This window comes from Pterocles gutturalis, unplaced genomic scaffold, assembly GCF_000699245.1.
Source record: "Pterocles gutturalis isolate BGI_N339 unplaced genomic scaffold, ASM69924v1 scaffold17014, whole genome shotgun sequence".
Taxonomy (NCBI): Eukaryota; Metazoa; Chordata; class Aves; order Pterocliformes; family Pteroclidae; genus Pterocles; species Pterocles gutturalis.
Window position 1 is genome coordinate 13,257 of NW_010128538.1, and position 15,650 is coordinate 28,906.

At 39.6% G+C, this 15,650-nt stretch overlaps 1 protein-coding gene across 1 annotated transcript in view; it reads left to right on the plus strand.

Moving 5' to 3' along the window:
* Positions 1-4,385: 4,385 nt before the first annotated feature.
* Positions 4,386-15,650, plus strand: part of CNDP1 (carnosine dipeptidase 1 (metallopeptidase M20 family)) — an 11,743-nt gene continuing 478 nt past the window's right edge. The window contains exons 1-10 of the mRNA XM_010079667.1: positions 4,386-4,463; positions 5,252-5,395; positions 7,015-7,177; positions 8,338-8,426; positions 10,321-10,518; positions 11,903-11,987; positions 12,538-12,698; positions 14,118-14,282; positions 14,479-14,620; positions 15,008-15,155. Of these exons, the coding sequence (XP_010077969.1) occupies positions 4,386-4,463; positions 5,252-5,395; positions 7,015-7,177; positions 8,338-8,426; positions 10,321-10,518; positions 11,903-11,987; positions 12,538-12,698; positions 14,118-14,282; positions 14,479-14,620; positions 15,008-15,155 (1,373 nt within the window). The remainder of the gene's footprint in view (positions 4,464-5,251; positions 5,396-7,014; positions 7,178-8,337; positions 8,427-10,320; positions 10,519-11,902; positions 11,988-12,537; positions 12,699-14,117; positions 14,283-14,478; positions 14,621-15,007; positions 15,156-15,650) is intronic.

Consider the following 15,650-nt stretch of genomic DNA (forward strand, 5'->3'; position numbering starts at 1 on the left):
AAACATATTCTTTTTTTTCCAGTTTTCAAATCAACAAGCAAGAAACAAAAGCCATATCTTTTCTCTTAGTCCTCTAACATATCATTGTAAAGCAGCAACACTTATCAGCAATGCTGCAGTGCTTTCTGATACTGGGATTTCTGCTAGCATCTGGGACTTCCAGGGGAAAAGGAGATGGGAAAATTTCTTGTGGCTTGATGTGGTAGTGATTTGGATATCCTGCTTGGATTGTTATACGATAGAGAAGCAGGTTTAATCATCTAAATGAAAAGTTAATCTTTAACTTAAAAGTAACCTTTCATAACTGCAGAACATATCAGTGAACCGAGATAAACTGTCCCTGTTCAGCAAAAAAAAGGTATCTTTCCAGTTCAAACTCTCATCACCAGCCATAAAGGCAGTTGCAAAACAAGAGCACAAAGAGGTGAGGACTTTCTTTTCTAATACCATCAGTAATATAGCAAAACAGAACTGATAAAAGGGTCTCATTTTCTTCTCTAAGGCTTGAGCAAGAAGGGCAGGGCCAGTCATTGCCATTCTCCAGAACACTCAGCTCATATTGCAACACTTAAGACCTGACTGCTGGAAAAAGCCCTGGGCATTGCAGTGTCACCTACCAGCCAGAGCCAGATCTTACCTATGCTTTCCACCAGACACTTGCATTTATGTTACAGAATTTGTTGGAGTTGATGGCGTTTCTTTAACTATCCTCAGATACAGTCAGGCTCTGTGAGCAGGTGTTCATGCCCCTGCATGTCTCTGGATCTCCACAGCTCTGGGTCATTCCAGTGCCGTGGCTGCACGTGGTCAGGGCTGTGCTGGAGAACTGCCATAGGGAGGGTCACCCTCCTCCTTCTCCAGGGGTCTCACCTGGTCAGCTGCAGAGGTGATTGAGGCTTGGTTGCCTGGCTTCTGCCAAAGGTAGGCCAGTTATCAGTGAATGTTGTTAAAGGAAGTTAAATAATAACCCCCATATCTGTTCTCTTCCTTGATGGTGATTGCTTAGAGGGAATGTTCCTTTCAATGGAGCACACCATTGTTTTGGTAAAGCAATGCCATATGCATTATGGCATAATGTACTGCCATACACATCTTTGGCAAGTATTCCTTATATATTATTTTCAAACTAGGTAACTTCTGATTGCAGGTTGTTTGCAAAATGTTCAGTTTGCATTGGCACCCCCCCATACACACACTTCAAATGCTGCATCACAGGGAGGAAAGCACATGAGGTATGTGCTTCAGGAAGGGCCAGGAGGCAGCCAAGCATGTTCAGGAGCTGCTTCTCAAATGTTTGTAAGTTTAATTGATATTTTATCAGAGTCATCCTAGTTAAAGAATCAACCTGTATTTCTTGTTAAATCACCCCCTAAGAACGCTAAGGTTTCTTTTACCAGTACTTAATGAGATGGGAGGAACTGAGACACCGTGTTCTTACTGCTAAGGAACAAAGGAAGAGAAACTGTGTGACTGTCATGCATTATTTCTAAAAATAGTCATACTAACGTTTTTTGATAAAGCAGCAACTGCTCTTTAAAATGAGATCAAATAAAATACACTTGAAATTCAACAATGAAGTCTTTGTTTGATATTTTTCCCCCAGGCTTTATCATCCTTTCAAATCACTTTTCCCCTCCTCATAACACTGAGCTATTTTAGCCTTGCCTGAAATCCTTCCACTGTTTTATTCAACTGACTCCCTTTTTCACACAAGCTTTCCTAGTTCTGATCCAAATGCTTTCTAGCAGAATTTTCTGTGTATTAGTATGCATTAACATGAAGTCCCATCTGCTACTGCCCTCCCTCCCTCAAGTACCGCACAACGTAGTTGCTACCTAATTTCCTGTGTGAATTGTTAGTATTTGGTGCACTCTGCTACTCTGGAGGATGGCGTAAGTATCTCGTGTTCACTTCTCCAACTTTGTCAGTGTTCATGCTTTTTTGTTTATGAAAGCAACCTTTTTGTGATATTCTATAAGCTTTTATTGAAGTCTGTCTCCATTTTGAAAATATCACAGAATTATTTCAAATATTCCTAGGATGTTTTGATTGTTTGAATGTTTCTTCCTCCACAGCATTTTAGTTTCCTCGGTTTATTCTCTTAAACAGTTAAAAGCTAATGAAATATGACTTGAAAATATGTCTCTTGTCTGCATCTTTCCAGATCACTTGCATGTAAGGCAGATAAAAAGCAAGATACCATCACCACAGCATGTCCCCTGTATCACCAGCCCTTTTGTGAATCTGACCTTCATGTAATATTAAAAGATGTGTTTCTTCAAGTCACCATAAGGTGCTGACTATATATATATACACTCATTCTTTTTACAGTGAAAAAGTATAGAATTCAGCAAAATTGAATATTTGAACAGAAAGAAGGAAAATCACACATGATGGAGACACTGATGCTTATCCATTGTATGAGTTTGGTTACTCTAGCATCCATGTTCTGATCTGTGTTATGATCCTCCTTGTTCCACGTGTGGCATACCGAAAAGGTGTGTGGTTTGGTTTTTTTTTTACAAGTAACTTAACCCAGAGAAGCCTGTCTGGTTTTTTATGGCAAGGTTAAACGAGGGCACATTCAGTGGCCTCTGTTGCAAATGTTTTCCAAATTGAAGTTTAGAAATGGCAAGGTAGAAAGAATGAGTGAATTGTGTGAAACCGAGACATCTAGCAAACTTTGTGGTAAATGAAGGTAACAGCCTTGAAGTCTCTAGGTGAACATCTGATTAAAATCTACACGTGCTGGGATCTCTCAGCCTGTCTGGCGATGCCCATGGCAAAACTAGGATTGATCCCATTTTCAGGTGAATGACCACACTGTACAATGCCTGTTCCTGTCACTCTCTTCTGGGGTGCAGTGCCTTGTGCTTTTTTGGAGCCTTTGCCAGGAAACCCTGTTCAGTAGGGAACAGTCACCACCACCCTAGCCTGGGAGTCCTGGTCTTGTCTGCCCTGTGCAGCCCGGGACGTCCTCCTGACCATGTCTGTGATAGCGGTCCTATGTGCCATCACCCTCTCTAAAATGGACTTTGGTTGCCAACTATTTGCAGCTGCTTGCACAGTCCAAGACTGGAAGAAATAGCCGGACTGGGGATTTTATGTTTGGGGTGCTTGTTGCAAAACTCCTGTTAAGCCTTACCTGCTGAATCTTTGTCCAAAGATGACTATAACCTAAGTTACCAAACACCAAAACCTCATTTTCCACCACATCTTTGTTGCTAAATCTCAGAAGCTGCTTTACCTGTTCTGAAATGTCCTGATTTTATGTATGCTTGCTTCAAAAATTCCTGTAATAATCCTTTTTGGTTTAGGCCGAATTGCTGCTGCTGTGACTGGTGATGGGAATGTTTGAAGGGGATGGTTGATTAGATCCACCCCTTGGAGGTGCGGTTTACTTTTTTATGGAGAAAGCAATGTGAGAAGAAAATGGTACTTATGATCATCACTTAAGGGTTTTTTTTTTTTTCCCCTGCATGTTTTGTTACCAGTATAGAATACTTCTAGAATCAAAGTGTTGGGTTTTTACCTTGGAGTCCATCCTGTTGCACAGGCTGATGTAGCAATCATTCTGAATTTAGCCCAGCCAAGTATTTAACCATCCAAGCATTACTCTACTAACAGCAATTCAAAACACTGATTCAAGAAACTGTAGCAGGAACTTCAAGGAAGCAGGAAGGGAAAACTGCAGGGAGGAACGAAAACACTTTTTAATATCTTACAGTTTTTAAATCTTCACTGATCTTGTCAAAAACAAGATGGCAAAGAGGTTCGCAAGTACTAAATGATTTCTGCACTTATCAAGTGTTTCAGTATTGACACTGGTCTTATTAACATGCAAAAGCTATTTGTTGTCTAATGCTCTCTGGTGTCAGGATTGTTTTCCCTTGTTCATGTAAAATATGTGTATCAGTGAATCCATTTTTCTCCTTCCTTCTGGAAATGAAGAAAAAGATAAGTCCCTGGGTCCACTGGTGTGTTTCGGTGTTTGTAAGTCTTCCCCTGGGGTTGTCTTCCCAGAACATACATTTTGAGGTTTGTGCATTGAAAATTGATGCAACAAATGTTTCTTTAGAAAATGTTTCCCCTTATTTACTTACAAAGCAGAAATTGTAAAGCTCTTTACTCTTTGGTAATTTTTTTCACTTTTTTCTTTCAGAAACTTGACTATGAGTTGATTGAAGGTTTTACGTGATAAAATCAGGTATATTCTTCTGGCTTGAAGAACTTAAACAAGACTTGAGTAGGCTCAGCACTTTGTAATTGTTTATGCTTTCTAGCACTTAGAAGTGCATATTGCAGGATGTCTTTAACATGTTGAATTTTATCCTTAACTTTCAGATAGAATCCATCTCAGGTCTGTGCTACTCTCTAAGGCAGTAATGTCGTTTTTGTTGTCTTCAGCATTGGAGACAAAGATCTTCCAGTACATTGATGCACATCAAAGTGATTTCATCGAGGTAGGAACTATATTGCAGTGAAGTGGTGAGCACAGAACTGGTGCCCCAAAGGCCTGTGCTCTACATGTCAGCTGAGTGTTTGCTAATAAGGTAACAAGCAGGGCTTCAGGTCTAGCATCAGGTGTGCCACATGTGCTTTCCAAAGGCTGAAAGGGGACAGTCTGTGCTGGGGTCTTTTTGGGCGGAAGAGGGATTTGTGTGGACCTCCATAGACCCAGGTGGCTCTGGGCATCCTTCAAGTGCATGCAGAGAGAGGCTCCACTGAGCCAAAAAGCACCCAAGTGGGAGAAACAAGCCAGATAGGATGCCCTCTCACTTGCTTTGCATTGGAACTGATTTTTGTAGGTTTGCTCTTGACAAGGAGAAGAGTCTTGGTCCCATGCTGGTTTGTGCTTTCATTTTTGTCTGCTCCATGTGAAAAGGCAGAAACATAATTATTCCCATCTGTATCAGTGATACTGTAAAGCTATGAGCACTTCTGATTCCTCACAAGGATCATTGAGGTAATTGGTAAATAATGCAATTTCTGCAGTGCAAACTGGTCAGCATCTAGTCTACCTCCTCTTCTACTGGGTTTTAGATCCATGGTTGACAGTGCAAATGCCTAAGCATGGGCACCCTCCCCGTTTACAAAATCAGGACTCTCAAACCTGGGGACGCATCTAAGCAATTCCGCTTGATTTTGAAGCGTTACAGCATCCATGACATTGCTGTGACTGGATTGTTTTCAAAGGCCAAACACTGCAGCATCCTGGGTGATCTAACCACCTTCTTTCCTTCCTGCACAGGATCTTAAGGAATGGGTGGCTGTGGAGAGCAACTCTGTTCAACCAGATCTGAGGAAAGAAGTAATACGAATGATGGCATTGGCAGCAGACAGACTTGAAGTGCTGGGAGCCACTGTTAATTTAGTAAACCTGGGGTCACATCAGGTGCTTGTCTGATTCTTGCATTTAAAATGTATTTTCACATGTGGTTTACCTATTACATTCAGTGCTATGTATATGCATATGTATGCTATGACTTACTGACATTTTTGGTAGCTAGATAGCAATTTATCAATAGTCCTGTAGCTACATGATAACTGCTGAAATCAGTCCCTCCTTAGACTGTCTGAAAACAGACTTAAGAGACCACAGACAAAATGCAAGCAGATGATCTCTGCATAGCAGGGACAGTTTGGCACTTTTAACTGGAGGGAAGCAGTTTGCAAAAGTTAAAGGCCTGAGGTTTTTTTTTACCAGGGATTGTTTTTATGTTCTTTTAAGTAATGAAGCATGATAGTTAATACATCAGTTTGTCAGCAAGGTCTCTGTATGAGAGAGGTTTAGCTTTTACAAGGAAAGTGTTGCCAGGCAGAAAGGGCTAGCTATCTTCAGCATCAGCCTTGGTTTTAGGAGCTTCTGACAAATGCTCCAAGCTATTTTCTTAATGACTATTGGAAAGCAACAGGCAAGAGTTAATCTCTGACAAATCTTTGTCTCTAGTTTACTTACCTTACTGTAGTCAGAGGGTCTTTTGTGCCCTGTGCTGTTGGATTTTTATTATAATAGGAATTCAGAAGGTCACTAGTGATTCCCTCTTCCTTCCTTCGATGTTTCTGGGGAGGATTGTGAGAGTCCTAGCACAGGGACCTTGCAGCATAGCAATACTTTAATATTTCAGGTTATGTGATTTCATAGTCGTAATGAATGCATTCAAAAATTAAAACCTCAGCATGCACTTGGCATGCAGTTATAATTGCCAAAATATATAGCAACTGTCTGTGTCAATAATGTGGGGAATGATTACCTGTTGTTGGATCAGAGACCATAGATTCTTTTCTCTGCCTAGGGATAAAATATTATTTCACAAAATGGGTTTTTCCTTTAATTGCTGGGCAAGCAGACACTTCTGTGTTGCAACAGACAGATACAGACTGATATTGGTGAATACAAGGGAGTACTCACATTCCTTCACCTCTTATTTCTCTCTCCTGTGAGACACCCAGCCTCTTGTGGCCAATGTGGAGACCTGTTCTGCACAGTGGTAACTAACAGGATTAGGTTAGAGCCTTAACCTGTTTTGAAAACAGTCTGAAACAGCTCCTACTGCCTCCTGCCAGCAAATCTTTATTTTGTTTCTGTATTTGAAGTTACAGGTCTCCTCTGATTTGTCTGTCACAAAATCAAACCCCAAATAGTTTGTGGGGCTTTCTGAGTATTTCAGTGTCGCAACATATACTTTTGTCACTCCAGCACAGTCAACTTTGTCTTCTCCAGTGCTGGGAAATGAGAGTTCAGTAATGAGGGCATTTATGGCAGTAAAATGTTAGAACTCCAAAAAGTCCCTGCAGAGCCTAAACAAATGGGGAGAAAAAAAAAAAATCTTAATTTCTCTGGGTAGGTTAGAGCTGGTTTCAAAGTCTGATTTGTAGGCTGATCAAACCAGAGCCAACTGAATATGTTAGAAGTATGTTCAATACTGAGAATTCTAGGGTTTTTTAGATAACATTTGCAAGTTTTTCAAAGGTTTGTTTTTCCTTTGTTGCTTTTTTAATGTTTCTCTGCAGTTGACTGATGGTCAGGACCTCCCACTGCCTCCTGTGATTCTTGGGGAACTGGGGAAGGATCCACAAAACCCCACTGTGTGCTTCTATGGTCACGTAGATGTGCAGCCTGCCAAAAAGGAAGATGGCTGGAAAACTGACCCTTACACATTGACCGAGATCAATGGTATGTATCTGGTCATTATTTTTGTATTGTTATTTGGATACACAGCTCTGAGGTTCTGAGTAGGAGGCTCCCTGTATGTTTAACCACAGCATGAGGACTTCTCCCATGGAAATCTGTGGGACAAATCCAGGGGCTTTGAGCCTTGACCATGCTGTGAGCAGTGAGACACATCAGTGATTGCTTAATATTTGGTGTGGAAGAGCCATGTGAGGTTAATGGTGCTTTATAGAGTATTCAATAGAGAAACTATTTCTGCTTTAAAATTCCTGTTGGGTTGTTGGATCAGCCATTATCCTCCCTCACACTGCCTGTTCTTGCTTCATAATCCTTTAGTGCCTCCATCTGCCATGCTGGAGCTAAGGAGCATTGGTGGTGGAAGAATGAGCACCCCCCTCCCCTTAGTGTACTCCTCTTTCCACTACAGCCAGATGAGCACGAAAAGCTACATTGACTTGAAGGACCAAAATTAAGGATGGAGGGTCAGCAGAGGATTAAGAGCAAGAAGGCAGAAATCCTGATTCCTAGGCCTGTCCTATAGATGTTAATTTGCCCTTTCCCATCTGTTGGGACCAGTTCCAAACCCCCTTACTGGGGTAACTCTTCTGCCTCCTGTGGGGACTACTACGGATAAATCTGGTAGTGGCAATCCACAGACTTACCTGTATATGAAACAGATTTATCTGTGCATGAAACTGAAATCTGTCCCTGGATGTAAATGTACAGTTGAACGCTTACAAAGAAGTTATGTACCTAGGCTTGTAGCTTCATACTTCTACTGTGGTGGGGTTTTTACTGTTTGTTACCTGGGCTGGCTGTTGTGCACAGAGGCTGCATATTGTGCAAACTCTCCAGGCGTGTCTGGTGTGAACAAACAGCTCCTAAGAACAAAAGTAAAGCTTAAAAATTGGCATGTAGCAGAAACCACACAATGATGTATATACATGAGTGTGTGTGTGGGGGGGGGGCGGGGATAGAATGTAGCAGTCCACTGGGAAACACTCATCACCTTATTGAAAACAAGTCATTGAAATCTTGATTCTTTTGACACTTCACTTGACACACTACTACAATTTCTGTGGCAACAGGAATTTGCTGATTGCATTGAAGTGATGAGAGAAGTTTCAAAGATTGCTTAAAAACTTTCCTCTTTCCTTTTTAAGGAAATCTGTATGGGCGTGGAGCAACAGATAATAAAGGACCTGTCTTAGCTTGGATAAATGCAGTGGAAACATTCAGAGCCTTGAAATTAGTATGTACCAGTGAAGAACTATTATTTTTTTTTCCTCTGGAGGGATGCATTTACCTTCCTGGGAGTTAGATATCTGTTGGGACAGAGATGTCTACATACATTTTGAAATATTAGCTTATTTCTAATGCTACATCCAGAGCACTGGTCCCACTCTAGTAAGAATCTGTCCTTGAGCATTTCTATTTTGAACAGTCTATATGCAATGTAAATATGGAATTGCTGTCATTGCCCTGAGAGGAAAACACACTAAAGGAAGCACTCAATATATATTATGTACGTTGAGCAGCTTTGATACCCTATTCTCTTGAGAGCTTTTGAAATGGTAAAATAATATACATCACAGGTTCATCATTAGACTCATCTCTACTGTTACATTCTGATGATATTTGGGTTTGTCTACCTACTACTACCTTTAATTTATGTGAACAAATATCAGAAAATGCTCATATATAACAGGCTATTCTTTCGACCAAGTATTAGATTTATCAAAATGAATTCTTTGAATGGGTGCACTAACCAAGTACAAATATACTTGCTTATGGCATGACGTATCTCTAAGAATCAAATTTTAGCCTAATCTATTACAATGACCAACACAGATATCTTTAAATCAGTCTGCATATTTAATAATTTTGGGCTAGTCGTACCCCAATGCAAAGTTAAACCAACATATAATCTAAGCTTATAATTGGGTTAGCAAGCACGAGTAAGGTGAATTTGCACAACACATTTTGTTACACCATTGAGAAACAGTTTTGTGTCTCTGTTATGACGTGGCACAAATAGAGCATAAGTCTTGACTTTTCTGGTCCTATTGCAACCTTATGGAAAACTGTTTTCCTTGCATCAATAGTACTGAATTGATCTCAGTGGCTCTTAAGTGCTAGTAAATACACACATTTGCCTACAGATTAGCTGTTGTAAGTAGATATGGTTATGGGTCTGTCTTTCTGTATCTTGCCATTTGATTAAATTACTAATAGCTATTTTGGCATTTTAACAAGCAAGGAAAAAGAAATTTGTCATTTGAGGCCTTTCCCTAGAAAACAGGACAGGCCATTAAAAAAATATTAATGAACAGTTTGTTTCTAAATTTTTTGGTGGTCATTCGATGAACTGTTGGAGAACCCATCCAAAACACAAGTTCATTTAATTTTACATATTTGTTCCTGCATTTAATCTGGGTATTAAATCAAAAGAGAAAACACCTTAACCTGTAATGAGAAAATGAATTGCAACGGGAAACTAAACTCAAATATATTTCTCCTATGGGATGTGTCAGCATTTCTAACTTGCAGTATTCCATAATAAAAGTTCTCTTAATTACCCTTCTAAATTCATCCTTACAAACTATCAGGCAAATGGATTAATGAGTGCTAAAAGGACAATTATAGTAGAAACACCAGCAGCATTTTTACCACTGTGTGACTAACTCTGGGGATAGATAACACGTCGGGAAAACTGCAGCAGTGGACCTCTGCCAGTGGGTCCTGCATGGGCACTAATAGTGGAAACATGAGAGGCAGGAAATTATTTGTCAAAATGCAACCATTCTTAGACAGGTAGACTTTCAAAACCAATTAGAATACTTAATAGCACGGAGAGAAAGCCCATTCAATATGACAGTCCAGCAAGTTTTCTGAAAACACAAAGGAGAGAAGATACCACTTATTCTCCTCCAAAAATTAAAACTAGATAAAAACATAAGGAAAACCAAGTTTTTCTGGGAAATTGTCTATTTATCACTGCCCTTTCTACTGAAGCAAGCTGTATATCCTGTGTCCTCCTTTTCCTAACACAATGTGTACTGCAAGCCAGTCTGCTTCTGATATTAAAGAATTTTTGGTTTTGAAAATGCTTTTTCCTTACCCAGACTTCTCTAATGTTCATTTAGGCTATGCCAGTAAACTTCAAGTTTGTAATTGAAGGCATGGAAGAAGCAGGGTCCTTGGGGCTAGAAAAGTTACTTGAAGAAAGCCAGTGCTTTTTCTCTGATGTTGATTATATTGTGATTTCGGACAACCTCTGGCTCAGCAACAGGAAGCCTGCCCTTACGTATGGGAGTCGGGGAAATGCCTGCTTCTTTGTGGAGGTAAAGGGACACAGGTTCATCTGAACTGGGCCCCTGACTGTGTATCTGTAATCACATCTGTATCTGTGCAGGGAGAGACTCAGAGCAAGCTTACTATTTACAAATACAGAGCTTTATTCCATATCCTTTTTGGCTTATACAGATTTTCCTCCTCATTTCAGTTCAACTAGCCTTATTTACTTTCATTAAATTCTCGTCAATCATCATTTCTCCAGTTACCTGTCTCCCCTCGATCCCTTTCTTGTCCTATTGCTCTCCTGCCACTCTCCCAGTCTTTCCTCATCAGCTCCGTTCTCTAGCAGCCTTGTCCCTACACCCCCTGACTCTCTCCAAAAACATTTCTTCTGCTCTGCCCCTTTGCAGCAGATACTGCTTAATTCAATGTGTCTGCTTAAAGGGACTCAAGGTATTTAGATCCCTGGGTTTTAAAGCCACACAATTTTTTGTAACCATTGGCAGAAGCAAATAACAGTGCACTGTAGTATATTTAGCAGCCAGCATGAGCTGCTGTGAAATGAAGAGCAGAAAATTCTCCCCTAGAAACTTCCTGATGAAGCATAAAAGGAATTCAGAAAGAAGATTAAAGAACTAGAGAACTAAAGAAAAATCTGCATTAACATCTATGTCTGAAAAAGAATGAAATTTGTTTTTAACCAAAAGAGCCTTGGCAGCCTTAATTCAATTCTTCTAAGTCTTGGTTAAGAAAAAGGATGCTATTAAAACATCAAAAATGATCCCTGCCTGCTGCCAGACAGTTGGCTGTAATGAGGTTTTGAGAAGAATAAACAAGTTCATTGCAGGAAAATAGTTTATGATAAACCTGAGTATGATAATGTGTCTTGAAAAAGAACCTATTTAACAAACCAAAGGCTTCTCTCTATTCTAAAGCCATATGATTGAAGAGACCTCTAAATTCTCATTTGTTGCAATCTGGATTTAAGGTTGGACATATATTTTCTTAATGCAAAACAAGTAAGGTTCGTTCTTGCCTTTGTTGTGAAGATTTTGAATTAAATAAAAAGGATAGGGAACTTGAAAAATTTATTCTGCAATGTTAGAAACAGTAATATGCAAAAGTTTCCCTTAGGATGTGTTTAATCTTACTGAAGCAAGGGAGGGAATGGAGAGGGACCCTAGCTCTCAAATGCACGCAAGTGCTATGGACAGATGAATTTCTCTAGTGGTTAATAACAGAGCCCTATCTTCTCTTTACCAAAGCAGATTGTTCCTGTCATGATGTTTTCCATTTTATAAATAGAAACACATAATTGGTTTCTATGCATTTGTGGCCTTGTTTAAAAAAACCTGAAGCCACCAGTTGCTGTGGAAAATGCTCAAGAATAAGGTAGGGAGTATTTAAACGTAACCAGTGTTTTTGGTACAGGTTGAATGTGGTGACAAGGACCTACACTCTGGGACTTTTGGAGGCATCATTCACGAGCCTATGATGGACCTGATAGCTCTGCTAGGTAATAACATCCATAATTGCTCAGGAGTAACTGGGGAACAATGGCTAGCAATCAGCCTAATGAAGGTCAGTGCCATGTTTAATTGACCTGAGTAAGGCAAGTCTAATTGAAGCAAGATTGCCAGGTTTCCCAACCTCCGCATAGTTATGGTGGCAGCAGCTGAGGAGGGGAATATCCCCAGGAAGGCAAGGACCTCAGACTGTTGTGCTGTTGTCAGTCACGTGTCAATCAAGACCACTTAAGGATTGCTGGCAACTTGAATCCATACACATGTAGCAAAACCTGACCTTCTAATGCTGATTTGTATCTCAGTAGGAAGATGTTTTTGTCAGCAGCTGGTCTGACCCACTACACACAAACAGCAGCTCAATGGTTTTCTTAATAAATATGAAAATACATCATTAGGTGCCACATCTTGATGGATGCGAACAGTTGTTAGTAGTTCTTAGGCTTACTCATTTGGTAAAAAGGTAGAAGGGAAAAGGTGGTGTGATTGCCAAGTGGAAGAAATTGGTCCCATTTGTACTAATATTTCTGTCTTATTTTGTAGACAGCCTTGTGGATCCCACAGGTTGCATTCAGATCCCTGGAATCTATGACAGCGTTGCTGCCCTGACTGAAGAGGAGAGGAAATTGTATGAATCAATTGAATTTGATCTAGAGGAACATAAAAATAATGGTGGTGTGAAAAAATTCCTCTATGGCACCAAGGTAACATAAAATCTGTATAAATGGTCAGCAGAAAGAATTTAAATCACCCATTTGTAGCATTTATGTGTAAAGCCAAACTGAAAGATATTTTTGGTCAATGGCAAACTCAAAATAAAGGAGCACAGAGCATTAAAAGGTAGCTAAAATCAATCTGCTGAAAATGCAAGCTACTGTGTCTGGGGAAAGTGATCTGAAATATCAATGAAAGGAATAATGCAAAACTAAGTGTTGTTCCCCCTCTCTTGCACTGCAGATCCTCTCCCCCTCACCCAACCAGTCAAACAAAATAAGCATTAAAACCCCTGAGTACAGGTTACATAGTAGGAAGGAAGTTGTATTCAGCTCTGAAAAATGGGAGGCAGCTTTAGGAAGATGTGTTTTGGGGTGGTATTTATTTGTTTAATTCAGATTTTGGTGTCTGCTGAGTATGCCCCAAAAAAATTCCAAAGCCATATGCCTCTCTGTGCCAGCATTAAAAATTATATCCTAAATAAAAAACAACAGGTAAGGACTGGCTCAGAAAGATGTCTCTGCACAAGAGTAGCAACTGGGAGAAAGGAAAGGAATGATTCATTTTTTTTTTTTATCACTGGTACAAGCTCTAACTTGGATGCTTTTATTTCCATGCAAAAGCTGCTGAATTAGCCCAAGCTAGACTGTAATAATCAGTAATACAGGAATATAATGTAACTATGTTATATAAGTTTTGATGTTTTACCTGTATGAGGATGAAGTGGTGCAAATTTTGTGTACATAAAGCTCTTATCTCTTCAAGCTGGAAAAGAAGGAAAGGAGCTGTGCCCTGGGGTGCTGCATGAAGGCCAATTTATAAAGATCTGCTAGAAAAATACCAAGTATTTTATTTCTCTCTCTTTTCTTCCTTGGAATATACATTTTCTTTTTTTTTTCCCTTTTCCTTATCTTCAGAAAAACAGATCAACTTGGTTACTGAACATTATTACCTTACCTCTTGTGTTATTTAACTGCTCATTAGTAGAATTTCTTCCTGGGTATCATCTCGGAGGGGTCTGGCTAAACTGTTCACCAGGTTTCTCCTGTGAGAAGTTCTGAGATCAACAGATGGTCAGATCAGTTGTTGTTCTGATTTTACTTTGCCCTAAAAAATTTTACTTCCAAGATATTTTTAAATAATGCTCCACATTTCTTGTTGTGCATGAAAAGCTGTTCTCATACAAATATTTCCAAAGGTAAACAAATATTGACTTGAAATAAATTGTATTTTTTTTAAATGAAAAGATACGAGCATGGGTTAAAATTATAAATCAAGCATCTTTAAAATACAGGAGTCTCCTAATACAAATTTTAGGATGGAAAAAACTTGTTTTTTTTCATATTAATGATATAAATTATGAATGGCTTCAGTGTCATCCCTTTTATTTTCAATGTTATTTTTTGAAGGAAGAAATACTTCTGCACCTGTGGCGTTACCCTTCTCTCTCTATTCATGGGATTGAAGGAGCTTTTCATGAAACAGGAATTAAAACTGTCATTCCAGCAAAAGTCATTGGCAAATTCTCAATCCGTCAGGTCCCCCACATGGACCTTTCAGTTGTGAAACAACAGGTAAGAGGCAAACCTTTTCTTTGGCTTCTACAATGTAAATAAACTAAGTTGCTATTAGCACCTTGCAAATTTACAACCCAAGTGGCAAACTGAATATTTCTAGCACTTACCTGTTTCTGAAAGCAGAAGTGGGACTGTGGGTGTAAGCTTGAGTTGCAAGAAGATGAACACTGAGTGCAACGTGTTTTCCCTGCAGGTGGTGGAGCACTTGGAAAGTGTCTTTTCCAAGAGGAACAGTCCAAACAAACTGAAAGTGTCTATGCCTTTGGGTGCAAAGCCCTGGCTCGCTAGTGTTAATGATCCACTATATAAAGCGGCAAGAAAGGCAATAAAAACGGGTATGTTCTTTTTTTTTTTCAATTCTTAATGTGCCTTTAAGTGTGCAGGGGAATTGTGCTCGTAGAGCAAAAGTGATTTCCCAGTTGAGTGTTACCCCTATGAATCTCATTGATTTTGATGGAACAACTTGGCCACATCTTCTTACCTTGCTGAGTTGGGGTATATTTAACAGGAGTAGTCAAATGACCTCATTTAGGTTCTTTGTGTATGGATATGAAGCCAGAGGTTTGTAGAGTGCAGCTGATTCATGAAATCAATTGGCTGCACACTCAAAGCAATTTCTACCCAGAAGCTCTTAATAACCGCTATCTATTCAAACATATGGTAGCAGAAGAAAGCACCTTTATTTCACTTAATAATGAATTCATTCTTCCTATATATTTCAGTTTTTGGAGAAGATCCAGATTTTATTCGTGATGGTTCAACAATTCCTGTAGCCAGAATGTTTCAGACTATAACGCAGAAAAGTGTGATGATGTTTCCGATCGGAGCAGCTGATGCTGGGGAGCACTCCCAGAATGAGAAAATAAGCAGGTTTATCTTATTTGTCATTGGTTCTTCCCTCTTCTCTTATAATACAAAAGTCCCTGGGTACCCACCCATAAGCACTGCCAGATGGGAAGCTTTGCTCCACTGGACAGTCCCAAACTATTGTCTCTGGCAAACTTGTTGCTGTGCCAAGTGGAAAGCAAAATTCCCTGCCTAACATGTACTACTATATACTTTTCATGCAGTGTTTACTCAGTCTTTAAATACATCACATGGGCAATTGTCACTGACAATTAAATTTGTCTCTGGTCTGAATGAATGCAGATGGACACCTTTCCATCACAGTATCAATTTCAAAGTATTCTAGTAGACATATTCAGGCTAATGTTTAAGTAAGGGTCTTAATGGCTTTCAGTATAAATGCATAAAAAGGTGTGTATATATATTACACTGACCAAAACTAGTGTAATTATATCAAAATTAGCTTAAACTTGGCTGCTTGTGCTCATTCTTTGAGGATCCATGATAAGGCACGGTTCA